The 13,646-nt window shown below is 39.5% G+C and overlaps 2 protein-coding genes and 1 pseudogene across 5 annotated transcripts; 1 reads left to right on the plus strand and 2 right to left on the minus strand.

Moving 5' to 3' along the window:
• The first annotated feature begins 37 nt into the window (after nucleotides 1–37).
• Nucleotides 38–3,854, plus strand: LOC113172161 (RING finger protein 212B). 4 transcript variants are annotated; one of them, XM_026375007.1, is made up of 13 exons: nucleotides 38–196; nucleotides 1,113–1,236; nucleotides 1,361–1,413; nucleotides 1,516–1,590; nucleotides 1,787–1,893; nucleotides 1,985–2,087; nucleotides 2,175–2,203; nucleotides 2,290–2,330; nucleotides 2,436–2,460; nucleotides 2,550–2,616; nucleotides 3,154–3,211; nucleotides 3,348–3,378; nucleotides 3,473–3,854. In XM_026375007.1, the coding sequence occupies exons 2-13, from the start codon at nucleotides 1,137–1,139 to the stop codon at nucleotides 3,546–3,548; spliced, it is 765 nt and encodes a 254-aa protein (XP_026230792.1). In that variant the 5' UTR covers nucleotides 38–196; nucleotides 1,113–1,136; the 3' UTR covers nucleotides 3,549–3,854. The 4 variants fall into 4 exon arrangements, with proteins under 4 accessions (XP_026230792.1, XP_026230794.1, XP_026230795.1 ...); XM_026375009.1 differs by having other exon boundaries at nucleotides 2,293–2,330; XM_026375010.1 differs by having other exon boundaries at nucleotides 1,802–1,893.
• Nucleotides 3,855–3,953: 99 nt separating this feature from the next.
• On the minus strand, nucleotides 3,954–9,004 carry homeza (homeobox and leucine zipper encoding a). Its single transcript, XM_026375005.1, has 3 exons — nucleotides 8,571–9,004; nucleotides 7,711–7,802; nucleotides 3,954–7,333 (listed from the first exon to the last, which is right to left on the minus strand). The coding sequence occupies exon 3, from the start codon at nucleotides 7,306–7,308 to the stop codon at nucleotides 5,317–5,319; it is 1,992 nt and encodes a 663-aa protein (XP_026230790.1). The 5' UTR covers nucleotides 7,309–7,333; nucleotides 7,711–7,802; nucleotides 8,571–9,004; the 3' UTR covers nucleotides 3,954–5,316.
• On the minus strand, nucleotides 8,855–13,036 carry LOC113171979 (annotated as a pseudogene).
• Between the last annotated feature and the right edge of the window lie 610 nt (nucleotides 13,037–13,646).

A 13,646-nucleotide genomic window follows, 5' to 3' on the forward strand; every position in this document is an offset into this window, starting at 1 on the left:
GCTTGAATATTTGAATTTTATACTTGATTGATCCTGTCATCTTCTACATGCATATGTTAAATACGAGCTGTTGCTCCACTCTCCACCTCTCCAACTGATACAACTAGAGGCAAAGATTAATGATTAAACAATAATGTGAACCTCTCCTGATGTTGGACACAGCTGAGGCAGGTCATGACATGAAGTGCTGTCCTTGGTGGGTCTTTTTTATTTTTTTAATTATAAAGAGAGAAATGACAAGCACTCAATGAGTTATATCAGGAAAGATTAAAGGCACATTTTGACATGTCATTTCGTTTTTCATATGCAGTAATGTAGCAGTGCAACATCTTAATATGCTAATATGACGTAGGTCTACTACAAATGGTATCATAGCGCCAAGGCGAGGGCAAGCTAGCTAGCTAACGCAAATAACTCATGTCAGAATAATACTTCATGTTGTGACCCGAGCGACAGGTAAAAATAAAACAATTATAAGATAATCATAAGAAAAATCGCATAGCCGACATTTAATGCTATCAGTTTGTCACTAACCAGCCGAAACAATTTCACACATTTTAAGCTAGCAAACAGGCTAATCGTAGTTAGCGTTAGCTGTTAAGTTTTAGCACTGACTTGTTTTATGAATTTATATCACATTGCTGTGTTTCTGATCTGGTTGGTGTAATTAGATACATTTGAAATTATTAATACAGGGGATTACTTTGCATGTGTGCAGATACTCTTTTTGATGAGTAAACATCAAAACCACAGACTTTACTTGACGTTAGCATTTAATTTCCCCAACACACAGTTAAACTTTCTTAGCTGGATAAGTGCAGGTGTAATTCATAATATCAAGTTGAATGCATTTAGTGTTGGCTGAAATGGTTCCTGTCTGGCAGTCAAAATGACTACTGTTAAAAAGCTCTGTGCTGACTTAAGAGCATCAAATCATCTGGGAAGACCTGCTATGTTGAAACAGAAAAGGGACTAACACGAAGTTGGAGACACTCTTATCTAAACTATCTCTGAAGCCAGTATTAGCATCTTTACATGAAGAAAAAATAGACTACAACCAGAAGGACACAGACCTGTAGTGTTGAAGCCGTGTCCACATGCTTTATTTGCAGAAAAGAAAACACAAGTCACTTAAAATGGAGTGGTTCCACTGTAACCAGTGCTTCACTAAAAGAGGATCAAAGTTTGCTGTGTCCAGCTGTGGCCACATCTACTGCGAGGCATGCATTAAATCTAGTAAGATGGTCATATGTTATTTTTAATATTGAGCTAATTTGTTTCTACTTTTTAAATATAATTATGTAACATAATTGGTTAATTACTAATCATGCCTCTTTTATGTGATTGCCTTTTCCTTCAGAGCAGTGCAGTGTGTGTGGGGCCAGTTGCATTTATCTGCCCATCACTGATGAGGTTGGCAAGTCTGACAAGTCTGTGGATTACTGTCTGATGCCACCAACAGGTGATGACATCAATCTTGTTTCACACACATATCCTCACAAATTTCTGTTTTAGATGAAGCCACAAGAAAAAGTGTATTTCAAGGACCCCATGAAGCTATTCCAATCACGGCTGGAGCACATATCACAGGTCTGTCTCCTCTGTGCCTCTGTCCTCTTAAACCTCTATACCAGGATGTTAAATGTCAGAGCAGTCAGTCAATTGATAGTCAGTGCGTGTCCTGCTGTAAAACTATTTAAGAATCTGAGTTACTACCCATTTGTCAATGTTGATTTATTGTGTTCATTAAAAGAATATTTAATCGTGAGGTCTTCATGCTCCTCAGATTGCCCTTTTTCAGCAGACACAGATGGAGAGAGTCACAGCGCACTTTAAGCATAAGTGTGTTGAGTTGGAAAGGCGTCTGAAGGACATTACTGAGCAGGGTTACAGGTGATTTCAGTATCTTTTATTGTTCCTGTGAGGGTCTGTAAACAAAACTGATGGCAATGCTCTCTTGTCACGTCTGTTACGTTATCATAAGGCAACTCACAGAGCTGAAAAGAGAGAATGCTGACTTAAAAAAGCAACTTTCAGAACTGAAAAGAGAAACTGCGGAATTAAAAAAGCCACTTTCTCAGAGGAGGGTGAGTGTTCCAAAGTTATTTTATGTTAATATGCCAGTTCAAATGTGATAAAGTAGATGTCTAATTTAGCGTGTACATTTTTCACAGGTTTCTCCTGGACAGTTTCAAATGGATGGGTAAGGCCAACTTAATATTGTGTAACAACACACCATTCAGTATTTGAGTTTTGAAAATGAATGTGTGTACATTCTTTCTCTTTTAGTAGTCAAAGGATGTCGCTCCCGGTGGCTGTCACCTCCCCAGGTAAAACCTGATTTTAGTTGAACACAGATATGTTTCTGTGTTGCTGGTCAGTTTCATAAATTTTGATTCAGATTAGTGAGGAACAATGCTTCTTCTCTTTTTCAGTTACTCCTCGTTTAAGAAATATCAGGTATGAGTTCCTACATAATCATGTATCTACACTCCACAAAAGAATTTCATTATGTCTTATGCTTGTGTTGTGTGTTGTCTGGTTCTCAGTCACCTAGGTTCAGCTGAGTCCCAGGGATGGGCCAGAGACAGAGGTCCCAGTTTTTCCTCCTTCACAGTAAGTTTCTGATTTATATCGGCTTTGTGTAATTTTTTTGCTAACCTAAATTAATGTTTGTTTGTTTTTTAAGTTAATGAAAATAAATTAATAATACATTTATACTCATTATTGTGCAACTAGACTAAATCTTGATTTATGTATTTATTATTACTATTTATTTAATATTATTTACATTGCGGGTATGTGGAGCGGACCGTTATTGCCTTAATAATTTAGTCACATTTCACATTTTTTCTCATTGGATGAAGTTTCTTATGTTGTTGTGGAGATGATATACTCATGATAACAGAGCAAACTCCATCCAGTGATGACAACAGTAAAGTCTGGTTGAAAGTTTAAAAATAACGCTAGTAAATGGACTGGAGTTCATATTTCTTTTTTCAGACTATTTCCAAGGCCAAGAATGTATCACATGTTACAATAATTACACATTCTTAAATTAGATCCTATAATATTCTATCTCTATTAACATACTAAACAGCATTTTGTTGATTCAGATATAGGAAAACTTTTCTCCCTCTCTGTTATTGTCAGACTCCTGGATCAGTTGTGTCTATTTCTAGCCACAGTTCTCTTCATGAACATGTACACAGTAAGTTGCAAACATTACAAACATGTTTTTGTAGGTCTGGCATAGGCTCAGCAATTAAACTGAATTCACTTTGTATAATCACATTACAAACTAAATGCAGCCCCTCCTGAATAACACTATCCCCATTTTTTTAAAGGAACACCTACATCCTTCAGCACGCCTACAAGGTAAGAAATGCTCTGCTATTATTGTGTCACATTTTTCTCCATTAGAAGCTTTTGTCAGGTAATCGCTGAGTCAGTCCATTTCTGTTTTCCTCAGAATGCAGCGTCAGACTCCTAATGCTTTCCAGTTGCAGTTTATGAGTGGATTATCAATACAGTCGCCCAGGCTTTAATGAAAAGGCCACCGATAACTCAAGAGAGACTTTTTTTTGTCATTTTCAGAGTTCTTAGTTATAGATGTGTTTATCTGAACTGTTACATCTTGTTTAGAGATTTAAAATGTTTATCTCATCTATTCCATCAGTTTTCTCAGTTGTCACAAATGATTAATGATGTAATAGCCTGGATATTTCTTAAATATAGATATTTTATAATTGCTATGTTTTTAGGATGCTGTACTGTTACATGTTTCTGGAAACTAAAGTACCATTCAGCAGCACCTTTTGTCCAGAAGCATTTCTGTAGATTAGTGTCAGCCACCTGCTTTCTTCTCACCACACAGAATTGAAAGTGACATGGAAAAGGTCAATACTGAACCAACAGCACACACAAAAACACCCTCCTTGCACATATGACTATAAAGGCAAATTCTTTACTGATTTCCAGTGACACAATTGTGCAAATTAGATTTTTTTTCAAACAGGAAAAAAATACACAAAGAAGTATTGTGGACATTTCCCACAACATGACACTTGTATCAACTTTTTCATGACTAACAGGATGACAGTAATGCACGCTGCTTTGTCATCTAACCTCTGTCCAGACATTTCTAAGGAACTAAACTCTGACTCTGTTCAGATCAAACTTCACACTCTGCAAGTCAACTAAGAAGTACTTTAGAATGTGGAGCTCTTTTCTCCCTGGAAACACAACAATGTATGAAATAATAAATACACAAACTGATAATTCAACTTGATGTTTGTACTAATAATCTTAATCTGAGGCGACAGAAACTGGTGATGGTAAATTGTCTTTGGATTCAAACCCTATGCTGCTTCCACAGCATATGGACCCTCATCTTATCTAGTTTTTCTATTATAAACCATCAAATCATGCCCTACACCTACAGGTATTAAGACAAAAGAGATGTGAAATACTGACTGAATCTGTGAGTAAAAATCAAGATTGAAATATCAGGATTTAAGTTGGCAATTCTGATATCTGTGTGCTGTTGATGTGACTGCTGCTTCCTTACTAATGCTAACCTTAATAGGTTAATGGGTGCAGTTAAACAGAAATGACAAGCAAAAATATTCTAATAATAACTAAATATTACAGCAGCGTTCCTAATGGGAATTAGGAATGTGTTTCAGAAATATGCTATAGACATAAGTAGATTCAATGGAACAATATTGTCTGGAAAATGCATGATCTAAAGTTTCAGTCTTGAGGAATCAACAATAACAATGTTTAGGAACTGCTCTTTTGTGAAAGACATATGACCATAATGGCAGCAGGCTCTAAAACCAAAGTGCAAGATGTCAATTTAAAGTGTACATGTCCAGTGTGCTTTTTAGGATAAGGAATTATTGGCTGTAAAGGAATGATGACACACAGTGATCAGTCAACATAGATATTTTTCTGGAGCAGTTACCTATCTGCTATAATCGGGTACCAAAAATACACCAGTTTAAATTATACTGCTACAGTAGCATACTAAAAATCTGTAGTAGTGATATCTAAATAAAAATAAGCTCCAAGAAAATATAGCAAACCAGTGTACAAGTTACTGTCCTATTTACAGCAACCCAGGCAGCACAATTATAATTAATGTCCAAATATATTAGGTTAAGCAGGAAATGCAGCATATATACAAAATCAAACCTCACTTGGGCTTGTACTGGGAAGACTGGATGTTACAAACCTGTATCAGTTAAAGCAATTTAAACCAAAGTAATAATGTTTGTTGGTGTAAATGATGTTGCGCCTGATTCCAGTGTCTCAATCAGTAATTATAGGTTCTTGGTCCATCTCTGCAACATCCTGAGCTGCAAACCAATCACGCACTTGCTGGTAACTCATTCTTGATTTCTTGCATAGAGAGTCAAGGTCTTTTTCATGTAGTGAGCCTGTTGAAAGGTAATATGTTACCAATGGCTGGGTATCAGGGGAATCTGTACTTGTTCCATTTCCTTGAGATTTTCGTTTACGGCTACCCCCGACACGAGTAGATGTCCCAGAACCTCCTCCATTAATTAAACCACTGCTACTTTGCTGGGTAGCAAGTTCTGCCAGGAACTGGTCACGGACCCCCTTTACCCAGCGCAGCTGGCCATTTTTAACAGCATATCGTGTGTCACCAAACCACTGAATAACATCTGCCCGGGGTAAACCTGTAAGCTTAACTAATTCAGTATAGTCTTCACTCTTGGGCCACTGGCAGCGTAAAAAGTGCTGCTTTAACACGTCCAACTGCTCCTTGGTCTTTCTTGGTCGACCTGCAGGAGTGAGGGCAGTGGATTTTGATGTGGATGAGGAAGCCTCTGAGACACGCAAGGGTGTTTGTGTGGGACTGACTTTGGCTGTGCGGGCTGGCTTCTTTGATGTGCTGGCGCAGTTTGAAAGAGGTTTATTAGGAGAGGCAGTCAGTTGTGGACTGCCACAGGGGGAAGAGTAGGGAGAGGATATACCTGGCAGTTCCTGTGGAACATCTGGCTCAATCTTTGAGATCTTGGTTAATTGTAAGGGTTCTTCACTTTGTTCCTCATCTTTAAAACTGTCCCCATCAACAGAAAACTTCTCCACAACATCACTCCCTTCTACCTCAAGGACCTTTTCTCCAAATGCCTCCAAGCTGTTTGACAAAAAGGTCTGAAAAAAATGTGAATTTCTAATACCATTGTTACGGGCTCCCTCATTGCCCTTCATTCCATTAAGTTGACGAGTCTTTTGATTAATAAGTGGAAGAGGTTGAGTTTGGTGATCATGTTTACTTCCCAGACTGTGTTGAGAATAGTTTTGGGCTGCTGCCAGGCTTCCTCGCCCAACCCTAAGCTGGTAACGGCTGTCGCTGAACCACTTTCGAATGTCGTTGCGACTCAAACCAGTCTCTTCCTGCAAACGTCTTAGTTCGGCCTCTGCAGGCCAGTTTTCTCTCAGAAAGCTCTTTCGAAGAGCCGCAAGCTGAGCTTTGGATTTTTTATAGCGCCCGTGACGGTGCTGTCTTGAAGATGAATCTGAAAGGTCAAGGGAGACATCAGCTGCTGTACTTGCTGGTGTGTCTGCTGGTGGGCGATAGAAGTATGAGTCCTGAGGAGGTGGTAGGGTGGAACTAAAACATGGAGCAGTGAGTTTGGCTGGTTTATAGGAATCTGGTGACTCACATTTTGGTTTCATCTTCTGGGGGGCGAAGCTGGAGAGAACACCCTCCACATCATTGCTGCTCTTATCCTCAATTACCAGTTCCTCACAAACTGCACTTTTGTGACTTATTTTGGCTTCCTCACTCGTTTCAGTAGAATCCTCATAAAGTTCAGGCACTGCCAGCTTTCTTCGTGTCTCCTCTATCTCCTCTGAGGACCAGCTAATACCATATTTAATTCTCTGCACCATAAACCATACCATCACTTTGTCCAGTGGCAAGGCACATACCCGGGCCAGGGTGTTAACCTCACGGGATGATGGATATGGAAATATGTTGAAGGCTTGGACCAGCTCTGGGACTGAGTCAAGTTCACGGGTCTGATCTGATTGTGTCCATACTAGTTTTAGTCCCTCTGACACCAGAGGCAGACACACAACAGAGTTGTGGTTTGTGGTGAAACTAGCCGCACCACTTGTGTTGCTTTCATCTGAGCTGGCAGAGTGGTGCAGATCTTTGGAGGACCGTTCAAGTTTTCCTTCACATTCTGTCTTTGTTAGTTTTTCTTCAAAATGTTCCTTCATGAGTATAAGTTGTCCAGTTCTTCCATTATGTTCCCTGTATGTTGCCATCTGGGTTATTCAAAGTTTTTTTCACCTACAAAAGAAACACAAACACTAATTTAGCTGCTGATGCTTTCTGTTTGTCTCTGCTGCTAAACTGTTAACTTTACAGGTTAGAGACAAAAACTTTCCTCTGGAGAGTACAGTCGAAAGTATAGACTATGATGGCTTAAGAACTTTCTGTTCTCATTCATTCTCAAAGTCAATTATCTGACAGCTGTTTCCCCTTCCCCCCCTACTTTTCACTCCTATTCTGAACTCCCAATGAAACTAGTCGTATACTCTCTGTCCAGACTGGGCTCCCCTCCCCCAGAGTGTGGTGACTGACTTTTGTTTTGTGTGAGTGGGGGGATCGGTCGCAAAAGGGTGTGTAAGGAGTGGGGAGAAATCCATCAAAGTCTGCTTTCTCACCCCTTCCCAGTTGGGCTTTGTTCCACTTCCAAGTTCTCGATCCCGAAATGTAAGTGTAGCCTCTTCACAAAGGCAGATGCCACAACAGAAACCTGTGGAGGGAGAAAATGAGTAGTCTTAGTCGAGACTAAGTCTAGACACACTATGCACTCAGACATTATTACACATTAGATATTGCTTATGAAAAGTAGTCAGAAAAACTAGATTTATATATACACTACTATTTATATATACTTTTCCTCTTAAGCAACAGGTGCCAGCATTTCAACATGACAATAGATAGTTGGTTTGGACGTTAAAAGCCTAATAACAACTTATATACAAACAATAACAATTTATATGTAGATGTACTATTTCTTCACACTTTGTCCCGTTTTAGTCCTTCCATAGATCCAGACTGGACAGTGGCTTTTTAAACAGCTGAGTGCTCATCAGGAGGTGCACTCAATTTGGGACAGCAGGGGAAATGTTGCGCATTTAGCTCGGATGGTTACGCCATGGTCGAGATTTAGGTCGCTTGACCCACGCAAGTCATTTTTCAAGTGGACCAAAAAAAAAAACATAGCTAACAATGATGAAATCGCTGTGTTAGTCAGTCGTGACACATTGAAACCCAATGGGATGAGATCACTCGGTGGCCTCCTCGGGGCGTTTGATGTCTCACTTTAATAAGCGGCCGGAGTTTGGACGTGGTATCTTTGTCTCAGTGTAACAAAAAGCTAGAAAAGTTGCTCACTGTGCCAGTGACAATAGCAGTCCACTGTCTCCCCCCTTTATGGCGTACTAAGTAAAAGGCTTCACACTGCACAGGCGCACTTCGCCGTCAGACACGCTTCAGTGAAACATAAAAATAAACTTACCGAAAATGCCCAAACAGCCCTTTATTCTCGAGGTCCGTTTGAGCGGAAAGAAAACAAAGGGATCCCGGAGTTCCTCTCTCACCACTCCGCTTCTTTCTGGCCGAAGTTGAGACACAGATCGGGGGGGGGGGAAACAATACCGTCTGTCTGTTTGACCCTTGTCTTATTTATCAAGCACCTCGACGGATTATGGTCGGGATACAAAGATGCGAGGCGACCAAGTTTGTCGCCTTTCACATGAGTTCAGTCGTCGAGCGGTTCTTTCCGTGAAGGACGCGGATCTCTCAGCCCGTGAAATCCAGCTCTGAATCGGAGTCGCCGTTACTTCGTCCTCCTCGGTCCGTCCGTTGTTGCTTTTGTTCTTTAACTGAGAAGTGTTTCCCCTGTCCGGTCAGATCGAGGCGAGGCGGAGCTGAGGACCAGGAAGCCCAGAAGGCCCGACTGACTCCCTCACAGTGACGGTGGGGTGGGTGTGCCAGTCTGGGAGAGCGGACCGTGGATTGGAGGGCGGAGGCGCCTGTATAATAAATCCGTAGCAGTAGGCTAAAACATTTCACGTCAACCACCCACCAACTCTCCCATATCATGGCCACAAACATCAGAATGATCATCTTGTTAAATGCTAACTTTACACTCACTCATCTCCAGTGAACAGAAGTGTTCTAATGAATGGTCCAAAAACCCCTTCAGGTTCTGTATATGTCTAACATTTCATTGTCTTTTTCCATTTGGCCCACTTTTTCTCCATTTGGTCCTCCTGCAGTCTCGCAGTGTGTATCTGTTTTTCCCATCAGATACATTTCCTGAACTATCTGTATCCCCTGATCCAGAGTCGGAGGTTCAGTCTGTCCCAGTTTTTGTTTTATTGCCTGTTTACAGGCCGCTGTTAAAATGTTATCCAGATATTTGTTCTTCTGTTGTATCGTGCCATTTGCAGACAAACAAACATTTCTCTTCTACATTAAATATTTTAAGAAAAGTATTTAGTACTTGCCTTAGGTGCGATAAAAAATCAAATTAAATTCTTCTAGGAATTTAAATGCACAACATTCTGGCCATTCAAAGTCTGGCCAAAGCCATTTCAATTGGGTTGAGGTCTGGATTTTGACTAGCCCATTCCAAAACCTTGGTTCTTTTAATTTTCACTTATTTGGTGTGATGCTGTCCTGTTGCACGACCCAATTTAGACCAAGCTTTAGCTGTCGGACAGATGGCCTCACGTTTGCCTTTAGAATACTAGAGAGGCATAGAGAGGGGTTCATGGTCAACTCAGTGACTCCACTAATGGCCTTGACAGTATGAGGTGTTTCTGCTGAAATGCTGCGTTTGGTTTTTGCCAAACAAGGCACTGGGCATAAACAAACAACTTCACCCTGGTTTCATCTGTCCACAGGACATCTCCTGAAAACCCAGCCATACATACAAGGGAACAACACTTGTTTAGTCTTCTTCTAATTCAGGCCTGTAACATTAAAATGGGGCACTGAATGATATAAAGAGGATGAAAATTATGTGAATCCTATACCATGGCCTATGCAATCACCAGATCTCAACCTAATTGAACACCTATGGGATTGATCTTTCACCACTATCATGAGTGAATATTCATGATGGTGGCTGGGTTGAAGAATGGTGTTATGGCCTTACAGTAGACATTTAGAATCAGTGCCAAAGTTCAGAGAAATTGTTCTTGTGGCACATTGTGGCCAAAGATCTGACTAAGACACTATGTTGGTTTTCATTTTTCACCCACCTGTAGTTTTGATACAAGCAATAAGTTTTTATTTACATTTTTACAGTGTTTTTTGGAAACAGGTGCTTTAAGTGGACCTCAACATTTCTAAATCCCCGGTCTTGTATAAATCCACTAAGTATAGACAAAAGTAGGACCTAGAAAGGTTTAGATGTAGTGATCACAGTCTGCAACAACATGGAAGTATGTAATCAAAAATGTTCCAGTGATAACATGTGTCCCTGAGCAATACTTCATATCAGCTTCAGACATGATATTCTGTCACTCAAAAAAACAAAGCAGTTTTTGAGCCACAGAAAACAAGTATAAATATATAAATATAGACTATATTAATCTTCATGCAGTGACTGATGATGATTGACTGATGGTGTCTTTATTATATATGTAATAATACACTGCCCGTACCAAAAAAAAGTCACACACACTAATATTTCGTTGGACCACCTTTAGCTTTTAATTATAGCACGCATTGACCGTGACATCGTTTTGATAAGCTCAGTCTCAACATTTATTTGCAACGGTGTGCAAAGTCTTCTCCAGCGCATCCCAAAGATTCTCAGTGGGGTTAAGGTTAAAGTCCATGTTTGAAAACAATGTATCATGCTCTCTGAACCACTTTATCACAATTTGAGCTAATGTTTTGCATTGGCTTGTTGTAATTTACTGTTTTACCTGTTTAGCATTAATGTCACTTTGCAAAAGTTGTCAGAAACAATTAAGACTTCTCTATTTGTGTTATCTGTTCATTTTGCAGTTTTAGTGACTGCACAGACAGTGTGAAGGATATTGCAAAACTGCTATTATTCATGCCCATGAGAATCAAATCTGTCAATATAACACATGTTAAAGGTTTAAAAATAAATGGTATGGATTTGTAATTACTTAACATTTTAGAGATCCTGCTGTACCCTTTGGTTGTATATAAACAATATTTAAAAACCAAAAATACACTCTTAATACTTGCCTCTGTTTGAGCATACAACACTTTTTGTCCCTCAGCATTTGCTAAAATACAATATGACACTAGTGTTTTAGTAGTGACACAGGAAATGTTTAGAAACAGCTATTTGTCAGGATGAGCATAAAGCGTGGCAGGCATAGCAATGACAGGGCAACAAGTGAGAGCCAGGACAGAAGTGGGACCAGGGCCAGGAGCAATTTCAGGAAAGTGTAATCAACTACACTGTGACATGAAAGCATGTTACAGTGAACAACATGAGTATATTCATTACAGTATGTACACACAGGTATTCAAATACTCAGCTCAACATTTCTGACTGATTTAAACTGGAGGAGTTAATGTCACTTCAGTCTCCATTTAACAATCTGACTATAAAGTGAAAACCACAAAAGGAGATGGACAACTTCCCACTCACTTCTGTGGTTTCTTCATTGGCAAATACATCTCTGAGCTGAGTAAAAGTAAATCCACAGGTATACAAAAAAAAAACAACAAACAAACTAAAGAAGCTACCATGAATAAGGATTTGCCATTAGAGGAGAATTTACCTTAGAATCTACACCGTGTGTATCTTAACACCAGCTCTGTTTGTACCGCTCCTGGCCACAAGCTCACAGAAACTATTCCCCTACTTTTGAATTTAAAAGCCATGTCTGCTGTCAGCCTGTCACACCGGAAATTAAACCATAAAACAGATCTTTGCTACACTGACAAAATATGCCCAAATACACAGTATTTGTATCTCATTATGTAGAACTTAGAGATTTAGATTTTGATAATATGAATCTTAGACTTAATGAGTAGAGAACTTTACCAACTACAGCTTTACCAACAACATGTGGCACATTAAAGACAACAGCCCTTCCAAACATGACATGGTGAATATAAAACCTCAGCCTTGAGCCACCATCAACCGAGATGCATAAACGGAGAAAAAATAGTGGGTCCTGTCAGAAAAATTCTCTTCACAAAGAGAAATATTAATTTTAAATGCATTTACTGTAAACCTATGATGCACTGTGTAGGTCTCACAGTTACTGGTTTTGTTATAATTTCTGAAATAGGGAATTCCTGCTTAAGTTGAGTCACAGCTGATGTCTAGAAAACTGTCAACAGACACGAGGACATGACGTAGCCTGCTGACTCAGCAGACAGACTTGACTGAGCACAAAAACATACCTGAGGCCTGTGTTATTGATAGAATCCCAAATGGACTGATCGGTTTCCCAGAACGTCATCCTCAGATATCCTGCAAAAACACATCACATTTAGGGAAATCATTCAGCAAGAAGTTTGTAGTTGTTATTCCTTTTAGGTTGTTTAATTGTTTTACATTGAGTGTGTCCACAACTGATTCCACTATTTCAATTACATCATAGACCAAGTAGTGTTTCATGTTAGCGCAGTATGAACCTGTATTTCAGCATAAACATTGTTAACCAGGATGTCCAGCCTGCCATTCTGTTCACGTTTGAGCTGTTCAAACAACTGTTCAATATCTTCATCCTTTGTAGAATCACAGACAACTGGCACACAGTTCCCACCTCTGTCCTGTGAAACCCTACTTCTACAAAGTACAATCACAGTCACCTTTATTTTAAGCACAGACATACATACAGTTTATTTCAGAGTCCTCTTCTGGCGTTCTATGATGTAGACGGTAGCTCCTGCCTCAAACATCTTGAGAGCTATTGCTCTGCCCATGCCTCTGGAGGCATCTGTTACTACACACACCCAGCCAGACAGGGACATCTTCTCTGGGGGAGGAAAACACACCACCTACAATAAACAGTAAACACAAACACAACATGTCAAATATCTGGACGTTAAGCCATGGCAACTGGACTGGCTTCTCAACACAAGATGAAAATAGGCTAGCAAGGTAATAATAAAAAAAAAAAAAAGGAGCTAAAATTTGATAGTGATAATGTAAGTTTTATATCAGGACTTTATCAATGATAAATACAGTGCATCCAGAAAGTATTTACAGTGCGTAACCTTTTCAACTTTTTGTTATGTTACAGCCTTATTCCAAAATGGATTAAATTCATTTTTTTCCTTTAAAAGTCTACAAAAAATACCTCATAATCTTAAAGTAAAAGAAAAAATCTTGAAATCTTTAAAATTGTATTAAAAATAAACAAAAAACAAATCACATGTACATAAGTATTCACAGTCTTTGCACAATACTTTGTTGAAGCACCTTTAGCACCAATAGCCTAGACTATGATCCTACAAGCTTGGTACACCTACTCTTATTCTTCTTTGTAGTGACTCTCAAGCTCCATCAGGTTGGAGTAGGAGCGTCAGTGCACAGCCATTTTCAGATCTCTCCAGAGATGTTTAATCGGGTTCAAGTCTG

This window comes from Anabas testudineus, chromosome 17, assembly GCF_900324465.2.
Source record: "Anabas testudineus chromosome 17, fAnaTes1.2, whole genome shotgun sequence".
Classification (NCBI taxonomy): Eukaryota; Metazoa; Chordata; class Actinopteri; order Anabantiformes; family Anabantidae; genus Anabas; species Anabas testudineus.

What these genes read in the sequence shown, in the direction of transcription:
- LOC113172161 (XM_026375007.1), top strand. Translation starts at nt 1,137, where the DNA reads ATGGAGTGGTTCCACTGTAACCAGTGCTTCACTAAAAGAGGATCAAAG. An exon ending in CGAGGCATGCATTAAATCTA is followed by an intron (nt 1,237 to 1,360) that starts GTAAGATGGTCA and finishes CTTTTCCTTCAG; the next exon opens with AGCAGTGCAGTGTGTGTGGG. An exon ending in ATTACTGAGCAGGGTTACAG is followed by an intron (nt 1,894 to 1,984) that starts GTGATTTCAGTA and finishes CGTTATCATAAG; the next exon opens with GCAACTCACAGAGCTGAAAA.
- homeza (XM_026375005.1), bottom strand. Translation starts at nt 7,308, where the DNA reads ATGGCAACATACAGGGAACATAATGGAAGAACTGGACAACTTATACTC.